The 24249-nt window shown below is 43.0% G+C and overlaps 2 protein-coding genes across 2 annotated transcripts in view; one reads left to right on the plus strand and one right to left on the minus strand.

Annotated features, from left to right (window-relative positions):
• Positions 1-588: 588 nt before the first annotated feature.
• RPL22 (ribosomal protein L22) overlaps positions 589-24249 on the minus strand; it is a 74849-nt gene continuing 51188 nt past the window's right edge. Inside the window, exon 4 of the mRNA XM_069240001.1 lies at positions 589-799. Coding sequence (XP_069096102.1) covers positions 655-799 — 145 coding nt within the window. The 3' untranslated portion in view covers positions 589-654. The remainder of the gene's footprint in view (positions 800-24249) is intronic.
• LOC138302225 (proline-rich protein 36-like) overlaps positions 2893-24249 on the plus strand; it is a gene marked incomplete at its 3' end in the record, with an annotated part of 30170 nt that continues 8813 nt past the window's right edge. The window contains exon 1 of the mRNA XM_069242550.1: positions 2893-2995. Coding sequence (XP_069098651.1) covers positions 2893-2995 — 103 coding nt within the window. The remainder of the gene's footprint in view (positions 2996-24249) is intronic.

Here is a 24249-nt window from a genome sequence, read left to right on the forward strand (position 1 = left end):
ATTCAAGAGCACATGGCTACTCTACATGGAGCTGAAAGAAGTGTTCTTAATGAGCTCACCTACATTAAGGAACCCCACACCCATGTAACTGCTGTGTGGCTCCGATATACATTTTCTGTTTCAGTAATAAAATGTCTTCTTTGTTGTGTGAGTTGGCTTGATACAAAGTGTGCAGGATTTTGCTTATTTAAACAAAAAAATAAAAATTAGGCAATGGAATATAGTATCAATCTGCTGAGCACATCGAAAACCCACCATGTTTGTTAATTTTCCTTCTATAATTTGGCTGTCAAATTGTATGCGACTTGCTCCCTCCCTTCCCCATTACCAAAATTGTGACCCTTACCTTGCGGACAAGGAATTAATTGACTCAACAACCTCCTGCCAGCCCATAAAAAGATTCTTCACTCACAGGTTTGAGTATCGTGTTCTACATGGATCTGGATGGATTGCCCTTAGAGGCAATGTACTTTAGGATTGTTAACGTCCTTCCTAACAAAGGCAGGTATGTACAATGGATAAAAGGATTTTACAGAGAAATAATGGATTTAGACACAATAGAATACTGGTAAATTAATAAAACCAAAATTTTCTTTCCACTAATTTTATTTCAGGAAATTAATATACAAAAATGGTCCAATGTTTTTTGTTTTTTTAATCCTCATCTTCCTCCTCCTCTTCATCCTGATTAATTTGGAAGTATCTCAGCTCGTAGCTTTCCTTGCTGTTTGCAACAACACGTAACCAATCCCGCAGATTATTTTTCTTCAGATACTTCTTAGTTAGGTACTTGAGATACCTGCAAATAAAAAGGAAAAGTGAGAAACTACAACCGACATCTACAAGCTAGTGTGCAACAGCAATCGTAATAGATTTGGACATACTTTAAACAGAACCATTTAACATATTAAGTCAAAAGTAAAATGAAGTTACCATGTAATGAGGGTACACGGTCAAGCTATTCAACCCAAATGCAGCTGGTAACTTGGAACCACCAGTCAAATTAAAAATACCCACAATAATAAATGCCCAGTTTAAATGCTAATAACATTTGTTACTCTAGTCCCACATATTCTTATCCTAGCATTTACACCAATGCATTTACAGTAGAGCACTTTTCTTAATCAAACGCACTCAAAAGAGATGGGAACAACACTTTTACCGGGACAGGGAACAGTTAGAAATAATCCCACTTTGTTATTTCATGACATGAAATACTAAAGTAGTACCTGACAACAAGCTAGAAACCAGAGTGATATACTAGCTGTCACTCCGACTATCATATCCAGTACAAATAAAGCACCCATCTAGGAGCTACTAAGAGATTAAAGAATATCGAAAGGGCAGAACAATTACTGTAGAATTAACAAAGATAACAGATCCTAGGAGAAGAGCAAGTTGAAAACCACTCAAAGACAACACTTTGAGCTTCCTAGACTATGCAATATGCTACCCTTGAGACTCTGAAAAGAAACTCATAAGGGGGAGGACCTGCTAGCCTTCAAGATCATTGAAAACTCATTTTCTCACTTACCAATAGGTAACGGTTTAAATCTCAAACTAGTTTAAATTATCCTATAGATTTTGGGGGTTTACAGCATACTTTCCATTGGCGTAATGTCCCTTAGGCAGATAAAGTGTACAGAACCAAGAGGAATGAAAAAACTAATAGAGCAAAGAAAGGAGACACCAGCCACTTCAATGAACAGACTAGAAAGAATGACATGTATTTTCTGTCACACCAAGAAAAACTAAAATCAAACAATTAGTCCATCAACTGAAGGCATGAACAAGTGCAGGAGTTCCATCAGATGTATCCAATTCCAACAGTGTTGGTAAGAGAACTCTTCAAGCCAGTCCAAGTAGACTTGAGGGTTGTGAAGTTGAAAGGCTGCAAATGTTTCTCACTGTCCAGGCGCAAAACATCTCTAGATCAGACCACTAGTATGAAGTCTTTCACTGCAATGAAGATGGAAATCTAAGATAATGCGTTTATGTTCAGAGGGACAGATCTGAACAAAACAAATCCAGACTGATATGAAAGGCTACCACTATGGAGACTGCCTGGGCTCAAGTCTCAAGAGCCAACATACCGTCACTGTCTCAGTCACACAGTTAATTTGCATAAAGGAGAGAAGGAATTCAAGAATCTTAAGCCCAGCATCACTACATGAACTGAATCTCCTCAGAAGCTAGTAGGATTTAGGGTGGTTCACTGAACGTAAGCACATTTAGGAATTTGAGTGCCTGAGCAATAAAACACTCTGTATCCTGCTTTGATATTGCCGGTTGAGACAGCTATCTAGCTAGATCTATAAACTCTCCTGCTGTCACAACTACAACCAGAAATTTAACAGGACAATGCTTTGCAAGGCAGCATTGGTTTCCTAGTGTGAAATGGCAGTATTTCCTGTATTATATCTTAAGTGGTATAATGAAGAGAGAATACTAGTCAATTGGGACAAAAGACTGCTTCCAAGCGAAAATCAGTCTTCACATTTTCAGGGAAAGGAGCTATTTTACAGATATTGAAATACAGTCTCCAATTTTACTTACAAAGAAACAGTATGGGCTATCACTACCCCTCACTATGTGGTAAAGGCTTCATCACTCTTAAAAAGTTTACCTTCCGAGGATGTCCTTGTGATATGGGGCAACTAAGAAACTGAACAGAGGATACGTAGCCGCTGCACAGCACAGTTCTTCACAACTGACAGAATCCAATTATCTGTGGCTATTGGGACCCACAGATGTTAATGATGGAAGGGAGAGGGTTGTTCTCTGGAGCGGTCAATGGGATATATACACATCACTCACATCTAAGCAGCAGGAGCTACCATAGGACTTGATTTAAGTCACTCATTTCTTGGCCTCCAGGACTGTAGGACTAGCATGACCTTTTATAATAATAAAATTGAAAAACTTGCCCTGGGACCCCAGGACTCTGGCTTTCAGTCCACATACATCAACCGGGCCCGTCAGCAAAAGAATCCAGGTTCTATGTGGCATGTGGAAAATGAATAAAGACTGCTCAACCTGTGCCTATTCTTTTCTGAATGCTACTAGTATGTGCAGTTTTTGAGCAGCGAGAGAGTTTATAGTGGGATATAGGGCACATGAGTAGGGTGTGTCACTTTTTTGTTGACTAGGAAGCTGACAATACTGTAACCTGTTACCAATTAAACCATTTAAATAAATAAAAAAAACAAAGGAAAAACTTCAGTTGCTTAACATCTACTTCATATGATTATTCTGAGACTGCCAGGATACTGAAGAGCTTACACAAATGTGCATGGAAAAAACTAGCACAAGAAATGTAGATTACTATTAAATATTTGTGCATGGCTTGAAACCCAAGCACTGCACCAGGATATGCCTTAAAGGAGAAGAAATAACCCCCAAAAAATTAGGGCAAGGAAACTGGCTTGCTAAATCACTGTAAAAAAGCACATTCAACTCAACCCTGCTGCAAGGTACCAGGATACCCAGAGGCTAGCAGCAGGTGAGACTCCAAAAAAGGTGCACATGGTGTGATCATGTTATTTCTGTTAACTGCTAAATTATATTGTGATCATGACCTCAATAACTAACATTGAAGAAGTGGGATAGCTCCCCAGGTGATGCCTAGTGTTGCCGAATGACTATAGAAAACAGGGTAAAGGTCAATCTACTACTGGTGCTTCCTGGCACTTCTGCTTTTTTCATACTTGGTTGACTTTCCCTGTACACTTAGATTAATCCCTCTGACTGCCAGGGTGTGTCTGCACTCATGGACTGGCTAACCTCTCAAGTCTTTGGACATATCTTAAACAAACAGTTGTACTTTCGTTCAGGTCTCCATCTTGGGATCATGGCATATATTTACACATTATAAGGATGAACTAGCATCTGGACATTCAGTGTGTGCCAGCCTACTCCTCTTTAAAAGCCCAGGTAAAGAAAGAACAAAGTCCTTCCTGCTACTTAATATGCTGACTTGATCTACTGGCCTAGTGTTGTTTAACACCGGGTTAAATAAATATAAATTCAGAGTCAATTGTTGGAAGTGAGCCCCTTTATGAATTTTCCTAAGTCATAACTTAATAAAACTTCAAAATGTGTTTTTGTTATGAGACAAAAAGGTACCTAAATTCTACTTCAGCAGTAGGTAAAACAACTTTAATTTGGCCAATTCGAATTTGCATTGAGGAGTCTGAAGTGAACAGAGGTAGCCCAATGTTAAAGGGGCCCGTATTGAAAGGCTTCAATAATTCCCAACACTAGGTGTGCCTAGAAGTTCCCTGAGTTTTAATCGCTCAGGAAATAGACTGAATAATTGAATTTGGGCTACTTTGCTGGCTACAAGCCTATTAAAGAGACCATCTCTCTGCACACGCACACAAATTAAGTTCCTAAAGAAATGATCACACAGGCAGTTTGTGGCTTGAAATTAAATATCAGTTTAGTGCAGTTTCTTTGTAGATTAGGTCGACAGATGGCTCCGGGATCATTTACCAAAAATGCACATTTAATCTTAGAAAATTTGTTGGGCTGCAAGTGATCCTGTACATCTTACATCAGCTGACTCCACTGCTCCCTTTTCAAGTCAAATGGAAACGAAGAATAACAGACTACCTTCGAAAAGTTTGTCGTCATCTTATCAAACATTCTAACTTCAATATTTAGATCTCCTGGATTCAAGTCACTTGTAACAAATATAGCATTGATAATTAAAACATTAAAATTACATATATCTGGTAGCTATGTATGTTATAGGAAATCAACAAGATGAAGCAGGGGCACCCATCACATAAACATAAAATGCTTTGGCTCCTCTAAGAGCTGAACTATGGTCAATGTACAGGGAGATTGAAATATTTTCGAAAACAAGCACCTGATCTACTGAAGTCACAAACTTATCTAGAGATTGTTCCTCAAAGGAGCATATTGATTTTCTACGCAAGGATAGCTTATTTTTTTCATAACCATTTATTGAATCAAATATCATATGAGTATAGTATAATACTAAATAAGAATGCCCTGTGATTTAGCCTTTGCCTATTCTGGTACTGATCTAAATCTTCAGTTAATGAAAGATAAGACCTCACAGTCAAATTGAGTACAGGGCAAACTTTTACCCTCATAGTGAATAATTTCACCCACCAACCTGAGTGGTTTTACAGAAGTGAATTCAATTAGTAATCATTTTACCATGCTTAAATTAAAATGAAGAGTAAGTTTTTCCTGTATCAGCATAGATTTACCCAATTTCCCGGCTACTTTAACCAGAGGGCAATTTAAAGTTTGGCCAGCACAGTTCCCAATAAATATAGCACCTAAAGAAAAACTGGTTCTAGGCAAACTCACATTTGCATTCATTTTGGGTTTTTGTTACTGCTTTCCTAGGACTACTATTTTGATCAGAGCCTGTAGAGGAAGAGACCCTATTGTCAAGACTTTGTTCATCTAGTGTAAACATGAAGACTTCTTTGAAATTAGGGCACCTTCAAAGTAGGAACTCCATTAGTGCCTACAAGTGAAGTGTTTTTGGGCTTGGTTTAAGACACTCATTTTTTGCAGATATCGTATTTATGATTTAGTTAGAGGGGCTTTTAGCCAGATCGTCTTTCACTACTAGCCAGCGTGACATTCACATTCTTCTTCCACCCACTACAGTATCAGACATTCAATAACTTGAGCACTTCTCTGATCACATGGAGGGGCGAGAGAGGCTTGAAAGGAGAGGAAAGGCTTTTCCTCTCCTTTCATGTCTCAGCATTTCTGCAATGCGATCGGGCAGCAGAAATGCTCACTTTGCATCAGGGATTTTTTTTTTCTTCTTTTTTTTAAATGCACAGGACAGATCGGCCTATTTTTATTAGGCTGATCTGCCCCCAAGGTTGAGCAGAATCCACTAGGCCCGTTTTTTTTTGTTTGTTTTTTTGCACCAATTTTACACACGTGGACTGACCTCTTAGGCAGATTTCTATTAGGCCAATCTGCCCCCTGGGGTAGCAGAAACCACTTAAGCACTAGGGATATATATATATGTGTGTGTGTGTGTGTTTTGTTTCGGGGTCGCACGTTCCTGTTGGCCATATCTGCCCCCTTGGGACAGATAGGGCAATTACCCTGATCCACACCCTGATGGGGCAGAAAGTCTACTAGATGCCAGTAAATAAATAAAAAAATTGTGGGGTGGTGGCTACCAACCAGTATGGGCCTGGTTATGCCCCCACCCCAACTGAAGGGGCTAACAGTCTTTCAGCTCTCCCCCCGCACACTAAAACATCTTATCCCACGGCAACCAAAATCACATTTGATTATTTTGGGTTTTGGTTTTCCATTTGAGCCATGGGAGCTTGGCTAACTCTCAAAATCGTCCGACTTGGAATGGTGAGGGCTGCACTTTTTGGACTTTGGGACACTGCCATGTAAAAAAATCCACTGGACTCCCTCGGGTATCTAGTTTTCAGAAAAGTCTGGGTTTTTAGGTTTCCCTGTATGGCTTCTGAGCCCAAGACCAAAATTGCAGGTGTGCCCCCCCGCCACAAAAACAGGTAATTTTGAATTTGATCATTTTGATGTGTCCAGATAGTGTTTGGGGCATTTCTTGTCGCGAGCACTAGGCTTTCCCACACAAGTGAGGTACCATTTTTATCGGGAGACTTGGGGGAATGCTGGGTGGAAGGAAATTTGTAGCTCTTCTCAGATTCCACAACTTTCTGTCACCGAAATGTGACCAAAGTGTTTTTTTGGGCCTACAAGTCACCCCACCCCAGATTCCCCTAGGTGTCTAGTTTAAAAAAAAAATGCACAGGTTTGGTATGTTTTCCGGCTGAGCTAGAGATCAAAATCCACAGCTAGGTACTTTCCACAAAACACGTCAGTTTTAAATGTAAAAATGTCATGTGTCCACGTTGCGTTTCGTGTCTTGGCCTGTAGGCCTTCCCATGCAAGTGAGGTACCATTTTTCATGTCAGAGGGCATGCAGTTGTGGTGCAAGCGAGGCGGCTGCAGTAACAGACCCTAATGATGGTGCTCAGCTTGGCCTCTGGAGAGAAGGTTGCATCCAAATATTCCATGTACAGGAGCGATAAGGGGGTGAGTCGCTTAAAGCTAGAGATCAGTGGGCGATAGCTATGTTCTGGGCATTCTGGGGAACAGAATGCCTACAGTTAAAGAAAAGCTCAGTTCTAGATCAATTTATTTACTTACATATATCATACCTCACTCTTGCTGAAGAGAGTAATCTGTGGGTGCCCATTACTGTTAGAACAATACAGGCGTCTTGCAAGTGGCAGGGTCTTGCATGTTACTACAGAGGATTTGGACACATTCTAGCTAAACTGTGTCCAGTAACAGGCCAGCAGGTGAATAATTCCAAAGAACTGCTTTTTAGAAATATACCTAAACCTTAAAGGTGGAAAATGCAGATTACATTTACAGCACTAAGAGTAATCTTGGTGAAAAGGTGCATTGTTTTATGCTGGTGGAAACTGAGGGAGCCACAATTGACCAATTTGTTGAAAGACATACTAGATACCGTAGAGTCATAAGAAGCTTAGGATAAGACTTAGCAAAGTGGACTACAATGATTTAGCAAGGTACAAGACTGCCCTGGAACTGAAGTATCAAGTGTTGCTTGACAGGGATAAAGCAAGTCTGTGAAATGATGCAGCTGATCCGTTTGGGTTGCTGTGATGGCATGGAGGGGTAAAAACTGAAGGGAGATCGGTCTGATACCTTCTTATCAATGTACATTGGACTCGCCTTTATGAATGTGCAGTCACAATGTCTAAGTAGGGGTGGCTGCATGATAAATGAAAGTGGACACTGTCATGTGATGTAATGATATGCTGTCAACCTGAGCTTAACATTGCTCCTATAACATCCTAGGTATTGCTTCTCTAACATTGCATTTTTCATATAGTCACATGTTTGAATCCTTCCCGGTCATCAGGCTCGGAATCCCTGGCAAAAATAAAGACCAGACAACAGTGCCTGAACAGTTTAAAAGCATATCCACCTCATTTGAAGCATCCTGAACCCCAGTCAGCTATCCTTCTCCTCCCTCAAGAGGCCATCGTAGCTCAGATTTCTACTGCATCTCAGGTGTGAGGGTCTCCGGACAGAGCTCTGCTCTACCCTTTCAGTGAACTCTCAAAATTGTTATTTTCTTGGTCTACCCTAGGACTGATCAAGAACTGTTTCCTGCTTCTACAGCACCATGTGGTTTTTAGTGAAACAGTTTTTTTGGTTTTGTGATTTATTTTTTTTGCTTGGAACAGGGGATGGGTTTGGGGGGGGGGGGGAGGGGAAGGAGACACTTTGGCTCTTTGACCAACTGTCATGGCTGACAGAGTGAAATCTCTTCAAATCCTGTTCACTTTGTGGGCAGAGAAAGATTTACACTGATCTGCATTCTCAGTTTACCTGTTGAGGTTATGCTGGCCTTAGAACACCACTGTACAAGAAAAAGACTATAGGTGTACATCCTTCTCAGTTCAAGCAGCCAAACTATGGAATTTGTTACCCCCATCTATAAGAGCCACAGTTCACTATCTTGTCTTCAGAAAACTACTCAAGAGTTGTCTCTTTCCTTCATAACCACCATATTCAAACAGCTATGGACTGCATATGCCTATATTGATAAATATTTGTATCTGATTATATGTATATTCTAGTTATATATAGTTCTTTAGAAAATATGTATCACTACTATGTCAAACTACACATGGTCTTCAAACCTGTTTAATGTATATTTACTCATGGTTGAAATATGTATGTGTGTGTTATTCTATGCTTAACATGTTCATAGTCCATTGCATAGCTCCTAGATAAATTGTTATATTTGATACTTATGAATACCTGCTCTTATTTTATATCACACTGTCTACCCATCACCATGTCATGTCTCTATCAATCTATCCTACTTTCCCATGTTGACTCATCCCAAATCCATTCTACTTTCATCTCCTAAATAACCCTGCCTACGTTCTTCCCTCCTCTTCCACATCTAACTCACCCAAACCTCACTTTACTACCATGATCTCCCAAACAACCCTACTAAATTCTCCCTCATTTATCTCAGCTCAAACTCATCCAAAAGCCCTCCTGCTATGATCTCCCTAACCCTTCCCACAGACTCTTCTCTCTTTCATCCCCCCCTTTGCTCATCCCAAGCCTAAATCCTATTACCATAAACTCCCAAATTAACACTTCGGGATTCTTCCCTCCTCCACCCCTCCATTACTCCAGTCAATCCAACTAACAAACTCACATATCCGCAGCTCAAATTAACTCCTAATACTAAAACTGTACTCATATTTCCCTATACTAATCCACCACTAATTCCTTTTTGGTTCCGGAGTAGTGTGCTACTCGCCGAAAAGCGCTTCAACGCCTCATCAGGGGTAGTAAGCGCTATATAATAAATACTATTACAATTCAATTTATCGCGAGAACACAGAATAGCAGAACAAGTGTTATTGCCCTTTGTCTTTCTCAACATGTTTTTCCTTCCAAATGTAACTATGTAAAAAAGACATCTGTAGGAAGTTGGCTCTGTATGTGCTATTTCAAAGTAAGGAATAGCATGCACAGAGTCCAAGGGTTCCCCTTAGAGGTAAAATAGTGGTAAAAATAGATAATACTAATGCTCTATTTTGTGGTAGTGTGGTCGAGCTGTAGGCTTATCCAAGGAGTAGTGTTAAGCATTTGTTGTACATACACATAGACAATAAATGAGGTACACACACTCAGAGACAAATCCAGCCAATAGGTTTTTGTATAGAAAAATCTCTTTTCTTAGTTTATTTTAAGAACCACAGGTTCAAATTCTACATGTAATATCTCATTTGAAAGGTATTGCAGGTAAGTACTTTAGGAACTTTAAATCATAAAAATTGCATGTATACTTTTCAAGTTATTGACAAATAGCGGTTTTAAAAGTTCACAGTTCCTAGGGGAGGTAAGTTTTGGTTAGTTTTACCAGGTAAGTAAGACACTTACAGGGTTCAGTTCTTGGTCCAAGGTAGCCCACCGTTGGGGGTTCAGAGCAACCCCAAAGTCACCACACCAGCAGCTCAGGGCCGGTCAGGTGCAGAGTTCAAAGTGGTGCCCAAAACACATAGGCTAGAATGGAGAGAAGGGGGTGCCCCGGTTCCGGTCTGCTTGCAGGTAAGTACCCGCGTCTTCGGAGGGCAGACCAGGGGGGTTTTGTAGGGCACCGGGGGGGACACAAGCCCACACAGAAATTTCACCCTCAGCAGCGCGGGGGCGGCCGGGTGCAGTGTAGAAACAAGCGTCGGGTTTGTAATGGAAGTCAATGGGAGATCTAGGGATCTCTTCAGCGCTGCAGGCAGGCAAGGGGGGGGGGTTCCTCGGGGAAACCTCCACTTGGTCAAGGGAGAGGGACTCCTGGGGGTCACTCCTCCAGTGAAAGTCCGGTCCTTCAGGTCCTGGGGGCTGCGGGTGCAGGGTCTCTCCCAGGTGTCGGGACTTAGGATTCAAAGAGTCGCGGTCAGGGGAAGCCTCGGGATTCCCTCTGCAGGCGGCGCTGTGGGGGCTCAGGGGGGACAGGTTTTTGTACTCACAGTCTTAGAGTAGTCCTGGGGTCCCTCCTGAGGTGTTGGATCGCCACCAGCCGAGTCGGGGTCGCTGGGTGCAGTGTTGCAAGTCTCACGCTTCTTGCGGGGAGCTTGCAGGGTTCTTTAAAGCTGCTGGAAACAAAGTTGCAGCTTTTCTTGGAGCAGGTCCGCTGTCCTCTGGAGTTTCTTGTCTTTTCGAAGCAGGGGCAGTCCTCAGAGGATGTCGAGGTCGCTGGTCCCTTTGGAAGGCGTCGCTGGAGCAGGATCTTTGGAAGGCAGGAGACAGGCCGGTGAGTTTCTGGAGCCAAGGCAGTTGTCGTCTTCTGGTCTTCCTCTGCAGGGGTTTTCAGCTAGGCAGTCCTTCTTGTAGTTGCAGGAATCTAATTTTCTAGGGTTCAGGGTAGCCCTTAAATACTAAATTTAAGGGCGTGTTTAGGTCTGGGGGGCTAGTAGCCAATGGCTACTAGCCCTGAGGGTGGGTACACCCTCTTTGTGCCTCCTCCCAAGGGGAGGGGGTCACAATCCTAACCCTATTGGGGGAATCCTCCATCTGCAAGATGGAGGATTTCTAAAAGTCAGAGTCACCTCAGCTCAGGACACCTTAGGGGCTGTCCTGACTGGCCAGTGACTCCTCCTTGTTGCTTTCTTTGTTCCCTCCAGCCTTGCTGCCAAAAGTGGGGGCCGTGGCCGGAGGGGGCGGGCAACTCCACTAAGCTGGAGTGCCCTGCTGGGCTGTGACAAAGGGGTGAGCCTTTGAGGCTCACCGCCAGGTGTTACAGCTCCTGCCTGGGGGAGGTGTTAGCATCTCCACCCAGAGCAGGCTTTGTTACGGGCCTCAGAGTGACAAAGGCACTCTCCCCATGGGACCAGCAACATGTCTCTAGTGTGGCAGGCTGCTGGGACCAGTCAGCCTACACAGATAGTCGGATAGGTTTCAGGGGGCACCTCTAAGGTGCCCTCTGTGGTGGGTTTTACAATAAAATGTACACTGGCATCAGTGTGCATTTATTGTGCTGAGAAGTTTGATACCAAACTTCCCAGTTTTCAGTGTAGCCATTATGGTGCTGTGGAGTTCGTGTTTCACAGACTCCCAGACCATATACTCTTATGGCTACCCTGCACTTACAATGTCTAAGGTTTTGTTTAGACACTGTAGGGGTACCATGCTCATGCACTGGTACCCTCACCTATGGTATAGTGCACCCTGCCTTAGGGCTGTAAGGCCTGCTAGAGGGGTGTCTTACCTATACTGCATAGGCAGTGAGAGGCTGGCATGGCACCCTGAGGGGAGTGCCATGTCGACTTACTCGTTTTGTCCTCACTAGCACACACAAGCTGGCAAGCAGTGTGTCTGTGCTGAGTGAGAGGTCTCCAGGGTGGCATAAGACATGCTGCAGCCCTTAGAGACCTTCCTTGGCATCAGGGCCCTTGGTACTAGAAGTACCAGTTACAAGGGACTTATCTGGATGCCAGGGTCTGCCAATTGTGGGTACAAAAGTACAGGTTAGGGAAAGAACACTGGTGCTGGGGCCTGGTTAGCAGGCCTCAGCACACTTTCAATTGTAAACATAGCATCAGCAAAGGCAAAAAGTCAGGGGGCAACCATGCCAAGGAGGCATTTCCTTACAACATCTATTTGAGAAATACCCTGTAATTCACATGCAGGTATGGGGACACCAGAATTCAGAGATGTGCAAATAACCATTGCTTCTCAGCACCTTATCTTGTGCCCATTTTGGAAATACAAAGGGTTTCTTGATAGCTATTTTTCACTCTTTGTGCAACTCATTTATTGGCTCTGGGTACCTAGGGTTCTTGATGAACCCACAAGCCCCTATATAATCCCACAACCAGAAGAGTCCAGCAGACGTAATGGTATATTGCTTTCAAAAACCTGACATCGCAGGAAAAAGCTAGAGTAAAACGTGGAGAAAAGTGGCTGTTTTTCTCCACTTCAATTTCGATATTTTTTTTATTTCAGCTGTTATTTTCTGTAGGAAAACCTTGCAGGATCTACACAAATGACCCCTTGCTGAATTGAGAATTTTGTCTACTTTTCAGAAATGTTTAGCTTTCTGGGATCCAGCATTGGTTTCACACCCATTTCTGTCATTAACTGGAAGGAGGCTAAAAGCACAAAAAAAATAGTAAAAATGGGGTATGTCCCAGTAAAATGCCAAAATTGTGTTGAAAATGTGGTTTGCTGATTCAAGTCTGCCTGTTCTTGAACGCCTTCTTCTGCAACCCTTTTTCCCATTTTTTTTTTTTAATGAATTTTTCACTGTATTTTGGCTAATGTCTTGGTCTCCTTTAGGGGGGACCCACAAACTCTGGGTACCTCTAGAATCCCTAGAACAGTGGGTCCCAACCTTTTGCCTTCTTTGGACCCCCAATTTATCAGTACTGGAGCCCGGAACCCCCACTGAATCTTTACTGAAATCCAGGGACCCCCCCCCCCCCACACAAAGTCATTAATGAAAGCTGGGGACCTAATCTGTTAATATTATTTAGTTTTCTTAGCAGTCGCGGACCCTCTGAGGATGCTTCGCAGACCACAGGTTGGGAACCACTGCCCTAGAATGTTGGGGAAAAAGGACGCAAATTTGGCGTGTCTAGCTTATGTGGACAAAAGGTTATGAGGGACTAAGCACGAACAGCCCCAAATAGCCAAAAAAAGTGCCTGGCACCTGAGGGGGATAAGGACTGGCAGCGAAGAGGTTAATCCTTTGGGCCAGAGTTCTGTTGGTAAGATGTTACTTTACAGGAGATACTTAGCACCTGGTTTAATAAACATGACAAACAAATTGTGTAGTTTTGGCACAGAAGCTGCTCAAGAAGTGCCGTAGTCACCAATTCAGTGGCCCTGAAATCATGGTAAGATTCACTCGACAAACTTCACTGAGCTGTGATCATTTCTGTCGAGAAATGTCAACAAATATGCTGAAGGAAGGTGGTGCAAAATCCATAGATATATAGTGTGTAGGTCTCAACAATGGAGATTTTAACTCCAAAAATCTACTCCCCAAAGGAAGTGGAATAATATGGTGAAACCAAAAAGGAAAAAGTAGAACTCACGAGATGTGCCATTGAACATATGCCAAACGTAAGAGTTGGTCTTGCCCATTTTGTATTACACTACTGTTAAATGGCATGAAATAAGTATCTGTAGTTTCAATTTGAACGAGGTTAAGCGTTAGGTAATTCATATACAAACCAAACAATTTCTACTGAATAGGTTGCCCCATTGAGGACGTTTGTTATAAAGCTGCAGCTTTGTAAATGTTGAACTAGAGAACATTTTGCACTGATAACATCGTTTAGCAAAATTTCCACTGGCAAAGGAACTATTTATCGCAATTTTCTAGACAGCCCTAAGGAAACTGTTCAGAAGATTAACAGTACCATCCCTATTAAACTATAGGAGCATGCCACTCGGCTACACTTCTTCTGGGTAAGGTCCTTTTGACATATATGCCCAAATTATTTCTTGACGTACACTGATTTTCCTAACCAGTCATGGTTGGATAATAAATGTTGTTACCTTTCAAAAGTAATGGTTATTTAAGCTGCTGGTCATATTAAATCCCTCTCGAGCACTTTTTGATGTTAGCTTCAGCTCAACGCATGCTGTTGAAAGGATAATTGTGCTCACCAAGAAGGTATATTTGTATTCTTCAGAATTCAAAGAGTGAGGCAGGGTGAACAGAGGAAAATTTATATCAAAAGGTGTTGCAAGATACCTCATTCTAATTGTTAGTTTCAAGAGGGACATTTAATCAAATAACAAGTTACACAAGTAACCTAAGCTGTGCAGTCTAAGTCACACACTGCATTATTCCGCCATCCAGTGGATGGGTCTGGAACAGCCCTGAATTAGTACTTTTGTTTTTAACCTTTACATTATCAATCGTTGGCAGAGTCTATGACATCAAGTGCAGGCCCACAAAGTCCCAGTGTTTGCCCTTCATTAGCATTTTTCAGATTCTTTTCCGGAGCGGTTTATTTTTTTAATTTAAAAAAGAAAACTAAACCACCAACCCAGGATGTGGGAAGGTTGGTTGTATCAAGCTACAAAAGTATGGGAACATGCAAGTAAATAGGTTCTTAGAGCACCACCCTTTCTAGATGCACATGCTTTGCACATATGTATACGACTTTCCGTTTCCTCCTATTGAGAGGTGTATGATGGATAATGAAAATGTCACTTACCCAGTGTACATCTGTTCGTGGCATCAGTCGCTGGAGATTCACATGTTCTGCATAGCTCGCCATCTGGTGTTGGGTCGGAGTGTTACAAGTTGTTTTTCTTCGAAGAAGTCTTTCGAGTCACGGGACCGAGTGACTCCTCCTTCTGTCTCCATTGCGCATGGGCGTCGACTCCATCTTCGATTGTTTTCCCCGCAGAGGGTGAGGTAGGAGTTGTGTTGTAGTAATAGTGCCCATGCAATGGAGTGACTAAGTATGTACCTATTTAAGGTTAAAATAATATAAATACAAATGTACAAAGTTGAAGCTAACTTCCAAACTGCTACAGGCTCCCGGGGAGGTGGGTGGGCACATGTGAATCTCCAGCGACTGATGCCACGAACAGATGTACACTGGGTAAGTGACATTTTCAGTTCGATGGCATCTGTCGCTGTAGATACACATGTTCTGCATAGACTAGTAAGCAGTTATCTCCCCAAAAGCGGTGGCTCAGCCTGTAGGAATGGAAGTGGTTTGAAATAATGTTCTTAACACGGCTTGACCTACTGTGGCTTGCTGTGCGGATAACACGTCTACACAGTAGTGCTTGGTGAACGTGTGTGGCGTAGACCATGTGGCTGCCTTACATATTTCTTGCATTGGGATGTTTCCTAGAAAGGCCATGGTAGCACCTTTTTTTTTTTGGTTGAGTGTGCCCTTGGTGTAATGGGCAGTTGTCGTTTTGCTTTAAGGTAGCAGATTTGGATGCATTTAACTATCCATCTGGCTATACCTTGTTTTGATATTGGGTTTCCTGCATGAGGTTTTTGGAATGCAATAAATAGTTGTTTAGTCTTTCTGATGTTTTTCGTTCTGTCAATGTAGTACATTAATGCTCTTTTGACATCTAATGTATGTAGTGCCCTCTCAGCTACGGAATCTGGCTGTGGGAAGAACACTGGTAGTTCCACTGTTTGATTTAGGTGGAACGGTGAAACAACCTTTGGTAAAAATTTTGGATTAGTCCTTAGGACGACTTTATTTTTGTGTAGTTGTATAAAAGGTTCTTGTATTGTAAACGCCTGAATTTCGCTTACTCTTCTTAGAGATGTAATGGCGATGAGAAATGCAACCTTCCAGGTTAGGAACTGTATTTCGCAAGAGTGCATGGGTTCAAAAGGTGGACCCATGAGTCTTGTTAAGACAACATTTAAGTTCCATGAAGGAACAGGTGGTGTTCTTGGTGGTATAATTCTTTTAAGGCCTTCCATGAATGCTTTAATGACTGGTATCCTATATAGGAAGTTGAATAGGTAGTCTGCAGGTATGCAGATATTGCCGCAAGGTGTATTTTAATGGAAGAGAAGGCTAGGTTAGATTTTTGTAAGTGAAGCAAGTAACCCACTACGTCCTTTGGAGTTGCGTGTAAAGGTTGGATCTGATTATGATGGCAGTAGCAGACAAACCTCTTCCATTTACTTGCATAGCAGTGCCTAGTGGACGGCCTTCTGGCTTGCTTTATGACGTCCATACATTCTTGAGTAAGTTGCAAGTGTCCGAATTCTAGGATTTCAGGAGCCAGATTGCTAGATTCAGTGATGCTGGATCTGGATGTCTGATCTGTTGGTTGTGTTGTGTTAACAGATCCGGCCTGTTGGGCAATTTGATGTGGGGTACTACTGATAGGTCTAGCAGTGTTGTGTACCAGGGTTGCCTTGCCCAAGTTGGTGCTATTAAAATGAGTTTGAGTTTGTTTTGACTCAATTTGTTTACCAGATAAGGAAGGAGAGGGAGAGGAGGAAAAGCGTAGGCAAATATCCCTGACCAGTTCATCCATATGGCATTGCCTTGGGACTGCCTGTGTGGGTATCTGGATGCGAAGTTTTGGCATTTTGCGTTCTCTCTTGTTGCAAACAAGTCTATTTGAGGTGTTCCCCAGAGTCTGAAGTAAGTGTTTAGAATTTGGGGGTGAATTTCCCATTCGTGGACCTGTTGGTGATCTCGAGAGAGATTGTCTGCAAGTTGATTCTGGATCCCTGGAATAAACTGCGCTATTAGGCAAATGTGGTTGTGAATTGCCCATCGCCATATCTTCTGTGCTAGAAGGCTCAACTGCGTTGTGTGTCCCCCCCTGTTTGTTTAGATAATACATTGTTGTCATGTTGTCTGTTTTGACAAGAATGTATTTGTGAGTTATAATTGGTTGGAAAGCCCTTAATGCTTGAAAAACTGCTAGCATTTCTAGGTGATTTATATGCAGTTTTGTTTGATGTACGTTCCATTGTCCTTGTATGCTGTGTTGATCGAGGTGTGCTCCCCACCCTGTCATGGAAGCATCTGTTATTACGCATTGTGGCACTGGGTCTTGGAATGGCCGCCCTTTGTTTAAATTTATACTGTTCCACCATAGAAGCGAGAGGTAAGTTTGGCGGTCTATTAACACCAGATCTAGAAGGTGACCCTGTGCTTGTGACCATTGTGATGCTAGGCACTGTTGTAAGGGCCTCATGTGTAGTCTTGCGTTCGAGACAATGGCTATGCATGAAGACATCATGCCTAGGAGTTGTAATATCATCTTTGCTTGTATTGTTTGTGTTGGATACATGCGTTGTATGGTCTTGTTGACATTTTGAATTCTTTGTGGACTTGGAGTGGCTACTCCTTTTGTTGTGTCTATTATGGCTCCCAGGTATTGTTGTACTTTGCAAGGCAAAATGTTGGATTTTGCAAAGTTGACGGTGAACCCTAGTTTGTAAAGGGTTTGTATGATTTGATTTGTGTGTTGTAAGCACTTTGTTAGTGAATTGGTTTTGATTAGCCAGTCGTCTAGATACGGGAATACATGTATTTGCTGCCTTCTGATGTGTGCAGCCACTACTGCTAGACATTTTGTAAAGACTCTTGGTGCGGTTGTTAAACCAAAAGGCAATACTTTGAATTGGTAATGTATTCCTTTGAATACGAACCGTAGGTATTTCCTGTGCGACGGATGTATTGGTATATGGAAATACGCGTCTTTGAGGTCTAAGGTTGTCATGTAGTCCTGTAGTTTTAGCAATGGTAACACTTCTTGTAGCGTGACCATGTGAAAGTGGTCTGATTTGATGTAGGTGTTTAGTATTCTGAGGTCTAGGATTGGGCTCAGTGTTTTGTCCTTTTTTGGTATTAAGAAGTACAGTGAATAGACTCCTGAGTTTGTGTGTTTGGTACTAATTAGATTGCATTCTTTTGCAATAGTGCTTGAACTTCTATTTCCAGGAGTTCGGAATGTTGTTTTGATAAATTCTGTGCTTTTGGTGGTATGTTTGGAGGGAATTGTAGGAATTCTATGCAATAACCATGTTGGATAATTGCTAAGACCCAAGTGTCTGTAGTTATTTCCTCCCATGCTTTGTAATAATGACCTATTCTTCCCCCCACTGGTGTTGTGTGGAGGGGGTGAGTGACATCTGAGTCACTGCTTGGTTGTAGGGGTTTTTGGGCTTCGAAATTTTCCTCTATTCCTAGGGAATTGCCCTCCTCTGTATTGGCCCCGAAAGCCTCCCCTGTACTGTCCCTGGTAGCTGGACGGTGTTGCCTGTGAGGTGCTGGCTTGTGTGGCCTGACCCCGAAACCCCCCTCTAAAGGGTGTCTTGCGGAAGGTGCTGTAGGTTCCTCTGCTCTGCGGGAAGTAGAGTGCGCCCATGGCTTTAGCAGTGTCAGTGTCTTTTTAAAGTTTTTCGATTGCCGTGTCCACTTCTGGTCCGAACAGTTGTTTTTCGTTGAATGGCATACTGAGCACTGCCTGCTGTATCTCTGGTTTGAACCCAGAAGTTCTTAGCCATGCGTGCCTTCTAATGGTCACAGATGTATTAATTGTTCTTGCAGCTGTGTCTGCTGCGTCCATAGAAGAACGTATCTGGTTATTTGATATGTTCTGCCCTTCCTCAACCACCTGCTTTGCCCTCTTTTGTAGTTCCTTGGGAAGATGCTCGATGAGGTGTTGCATCTCATCCCAATGGGCTCTGTCATAGCGCGCAAGTAGTGCTTGAGAGTTAGCGATGCGCCATTGGTTTGCAGCTTGTACTGCGACTCTTTTCCCAGCTGCATCGAACTTGCGGCTCTCTTTATCTGGGGGTGGTGCATCCCGAGATGTGTGGGAGTTGGCTCTTTTCCGAGCTGCTCCTACTACGACGGAATCTGGTGGCAGCTGTGTGGTGATGAAAACAGGGTCCGTAGGAGGTGCCTTATACTTCTTTTCCACCCTTGGCGTTATTGCCCTACTTTTGACCGGCTCCTTGAATATTTCCTTTGCGTGCCGAAGCATACCTGGCAGCATAGACAGGCTTTGGTAGGAGCTGTGGGTGGAGGAGAGGGTGTTGAATAAAAAGTCATCCTCGACTTGTTCTGAGTGGAGGTTTACGTTGTGGAATTGTGCTGCTCTAGCCACCACTTGAGAGTATGCTGAGCTGTCTTCTGGTGGTGAGGGCTTTGTTGGATTATGCCTCCGGACTGTTGTCCGACACCGGGGCGTCTATAAGTCCCAAGCGTCTTGATCCTGGTCACCTTGGCTCATGGTGGTGTGAGCCGGGGAATGTGACGGAGTTTGCGCTGGTGAGACGTTAATTACAGGTGGAGGAGAGGGTGGCGGAGTCCCCTTTTTCACCATTTTTGTTTGTGGCGCCTGGTCTGTTTGAAACTCCAGTCTCCTTTTTCTCCTAATAGGGGGAAGGGTGCTTATTCTTCCCGTTCCCTGCTGTATGAAAATACGTTTTTGCGTATGGTCCACTTCGGTGGATTGCAGCTCTTCCTCAAACCTATGCTTTCGCATCTGAGAGGACAGTGATTGTTCCTCTGTATAAGAGCCTGGACCTGGGTCGGTTACGGGTTGTTTCGGCACCGAAACCCTGCCTGTATCTCTTTTCGGCTCCGAGATGGCTTTTTTCTTTTTTGGCATCGAAACCTCTCGGCTTCGATCTTCGTCGGTGCCGCTGTCTCGGCGTCGAGCCGCTTCTACACCGCTATCTCGGTGTCGTTGCTTTTCTCCAGCACTTTCTCGATCCAGAGAAGGCTGCGTGCCGGTGTCTTGACCGGAGTCGGACGATCTCGGCACAGTTTTGGCCTTTTTCGGTGCCGATGGTCGGTCACCGAATTTATGGGTGGAGCCATGGCCTGGTGGCAGTGGCGTCCCCTGGGCCTTGTCACTTTTCTTCTGTGTTGTTTGACGTCTTACTCACGGTTCTTTGATCGTCGAATTCCTCGGAGTCCGATTCGTGGATCGAAAAGGTTTCTTCTTCCTCTTCTTCCTCGAACTCTCGGTGCGCTGTCGGCGTGGACGCCATCTGAAGTCTCCTGGCTCGACGGTCACGGAGTGTCTTTCGGGACCGGAACGCACGACAGGCCTCGCAAGTCTCTTCACTGTGCTCAGGCGACAGGCACAGGTTACAGACCAAATGTTGGTCTGTATACGGGTATTTGTTGTGGCATTTGGGACAAAAACGGAACGGGATCCGTTCCATTGACGTTGTTCGACACGCGGTCGGGCCGACCAGGCCCCGACGGGGGATCGAAAACTACCCCGAAGGGCACCGGAGCGCGTCGATCTTCGATGCGGTGTTGACTAACTACGCCGATCCCGAACGCAACAATACCGACGAAAATCTTCCGATATTAACTAACTTTCCGTTCCGAAACTCGGAGCGACAGGAACACGTCCGAACCCGATGGCGGAAAGAAAACAATCGAAGATGGAGTCGACACCCATGCGCAATGGAGACAGAAGGAGGAGTCACTCGGTCCCGTGACTCGAAAGACTTCTTCGAAGAAAAACAACTTGTAACACTCCGACCCAACACCAGATGGCGAGCTATGCAGAACATGTGTATCTACAGCGACAGATGCCATCGAACATGCATGTTTCAACACTGACTGTGTAAATACTTGTGTTTACTTGCTTGAATATCTAAACAGTAAGTGTGTGTGGGTAATAAGCATGCAGCTATTAGAACAGATCCACCAGCCAGGTATTTCTTCGGCCATCTACTGCAACGTTTTAAACACAGCTGATCATTAATGCATAAGGTATTCGCTTGCCCCTACTTTTATTGCATTTAATACACAATCCACACCATGCATGGCCATAGGAGAACCACGCCTTGGATTAGTGAAATCTTATTTCGTTTAACAGCAAAATTAGTTCCTTTTAGATCCAATCAGATACTGAAAAGGCATGCTTAAGATTACCCTGCCTCATCAGCATGTTCAGGAAATTAACACAACAAAATATGCTAAGCAATGATGTGCAACAGTATTTGTGAAGCTGGTGTCATCGGAAAAGGCTGTACAAGCACATTTGTGCGAACATTTTGGAAGAAAGTATAAGAAAAAATGAATACCAAACTAACTACGTCCACCGAAAGGAAAACCGAGACAACAGGCAGTGTTTACAAAGTATTCTGCAGTGCTGAATGTTTTTGCAATGAAAGTCCCTTTAATGGTTATAGCCAGAATATTCCCGAACAAAGAGAAAATACGGGTACTGCGGTCCTTTTTGGAAATCTCCATCTATACCTGAATGCAAAACAGGTCTACCAAGATACTTACTTTAAGGAATTTGTGTTCTGAGGCGGAAGTTAGTGTGACCTATATAAAAGGCACGGTTGATTATTCTCAACTACCAGTAACAGATACAGTCTTTAGAAAATAAAACTGGCTTAGTCAGAAAAAAACTCCTGGAAAAATCAAAGAGAAACGTCCACGTACTTTGAAGTAGTTTGCAAATGCACACTTTACAACAAAAGTGAGCTGGAGATGGTAAACAGACTGCAAATTGAGCTTACATTACCTAGAGACTGTTTCCAATGGTGTCTTTGGACAAAACTGGCTGAACTCTTAAAAGGTATCAACTTGATACAATGTGTGTTGATGACACATGGTACATTAAATATCAAAAGCAGCTGTGCAAATTTCAACACCGTGAATTAAGAGCGACCATCATTTGTATGGTAACTGCAAGTCACTCATTTGAATCGTGGCAGAGCTCCCCAGCCTCTTGAACGTTCTAGCTCAATGAGGTGTAGATGTTTAGATAGAATCCCTGTTTAATGAGAATTTAATTGTCTCATTTTGGTAATAAAAACAGTAAAAGTGAAAATTGTGATGGGCGTCTCTTGCGCAAATGCAAATAATACTTTTACTATACTAAATGTGTAATGCCCAGGTCGTGAATCCCTTTTCATAATCGGCATTCCATTCAATGAAACTACAGTTCCAAGAACGTTGTACAAAACATGAAATTCCAAAATCGAGATTTAAAAATGGTATGCAAGAGTAACTTTTACACAAGGCAGTAGTGTGTTCAAATTCATCTTTTTATTAGGCAGGGAATGTTAAAAATAACGTGCATTTAAATTTCCTAACCCAAGTCCTTGGATTTGAAGAAAGGGCATATACAATTTGTGTTTGAGGTGTGTATGTACGCGAGTTACAGCAGTATACGTTTAAAACAGTTGGTTAAATTAGGCGTGTATATCCTTACCAAAAACGTTACTGCAAATTACCGAGCATAAAATAACGGCTGTCATTTTTAGTGACTTATGTATAACCAGTTTGATTCGTTGTCAATGCCATTCTTGGAGCAACAAAGGGTCAACGAGGATCTTTTCATCTAAAACATGCGCTATTTTATATTCAGTTTCCATGGGAATGAGGTACAGTGTACTTTCACTACTAATGGACATGTAAGTGCACAGTAGGAAACAGACTAAACATTTCTTTCTATTCCAGAGAACTGTTAAATCTAATGCAGTCAGTCCCATTTAAGGATTTGCATTACTGGAATTTAACCCCTTCGCTGCCAGGCCTTTTCCTCCTCCTGTGCCAGGCCTTTTTTTTGGCTATTTGGGGCAGTTCGCGCTTAGGCCCTCATAACTTTTTGTCCATATAAGCGAGCCATGCCAAATTTGCATCCTTTTTTCCCCAACATCCTAGGGATTCTAGAGGTACCCAGACTTTGTGGGTTCCCCTGAAGGAGGCCAAGAAATTAGCCAAAATACAGTGAACATTTCGTGTTTTTCAAAATAAATTGAAAAAGTGGCTGCAGAAGGCGGCTTGTGGTTTTCCCCCTGAAAATGGCATCAACAAAGGGTTTGCGGTGCTAAAATCGCCAGCTTCCCAGCTTTCAGGAACAGGCAGACTTGAATCAGGAATAATTGGGTTTTAACACAAATTTGGCATTTTACTGGGACATACCCCATTTTTATGATTTTTTGTGCTTTCAGCCTCTCTCCAGTCAGTGACAGAAATGGGCGTGAAACCAATGCTGGATCCCAGAAACCTAAACATTTCTGAAAAGTGGACAAAATTCTGAATTCAGCAAGGGGTAATTTGTGTAGATCCTACAAGGGTTTCCTAAAGAAAACAACAACTGAAAAAGAAAAATATTGAAATGGCCTAAAATAAATTTGCCCCCCCACCTCCCCAACCCCTGTCCAGGAGCGACCCTTGCCTACGGGGTCGCTCCCCTTGTGTGACATTGGCGCAAAAAAACAAAATCCCCGGTGCCTAGTGGTTTCTCCCTTGGGGGCAGATTGACCTAAAATCGGCAGATCTTTCCCCAAGGGGGGCAGAAATGGTCTAAATACAATTTGCCACCCAGGGGAGTGACCCTTGCCTAATGGGTCGCTCCCCATCTCTAAAAAAAAAAAAAAAAAAAAAAAAAAAAAAAAAAAAAAAGTGCACTGGCGCCTAGAGGTTTCTGGTCTAATAACAATAGGCCGACATGCGCGGGGGGGGGGGGCAGAAATGGCCTAAAATAAACTTGCCCCCCTACCCCACCGGGAGCAACCCTTGCCTACGGGGTTGCTCCCCCTGCATGACATTGGCGCAAAAAAAAAAAAAAGATCCCCAGTGCCTAGTGGTTTCTGCCTAATCAAAATAGATTAAATAACCCCCCCCCCCCCCCAGGGGAGCGCCCCTTGCCTAAGGGGTCACTCCCCTTGCGTGAAATTCTATCTTCACAGTACATTAGAACTCTTTTGATGTCAAGAGTATGAAGGGCTCTTTCTGCAACTGAGTCTGGCTGTGGAAAGAAACTGGCAATTCCACTGTTTGGTTTATGTGAAAAGGTGATAACACTTTTGGCAGAAATTTGGTATTTGTACTAAGTACAACTTTATGTTTGTGCACTTGGAAAAAAGGTTTTCAAGAGTGAATGCTTGTATCTCCCTAACTTCGCAATGAAGTAACAGCTAATAGGAAGGCGACCTTCCATGTCAAAAATTGACTCACAAGAATGCATGGGTTTAAAAGGTGGGCCCATAAGTCTGGTGAGTACGATATTTAGATTCCAAGTAGTAACATGTGGGGTTCTAGGAGGAATAATACGTTGTAATCCATCCATGAAGGCTTTTATAACTGGAACGCTGATTAGAGAGGTATGTTGAAGACTGCAAGCATGCGGATATTGCAGTAAAATGGATTTTAATGAATGAGAAAGCTAGATATGATTTCTGCA

This window comes from Pleurodeles waltl, chromosome 6, assembly GCF_031143425.1.
Source record: "Pleurodeles waltl isolate 20211129_DDA chromosome 6, aPleWal1.hap1.20221129, whole genome shotgun sequence".
Taxonomy (NCBI): Eukaryota; Metazoa; Chordata; class Amphibia; order Caudata; family Salamandridae; genus Pleurodeles; species Pleurodeles waltl.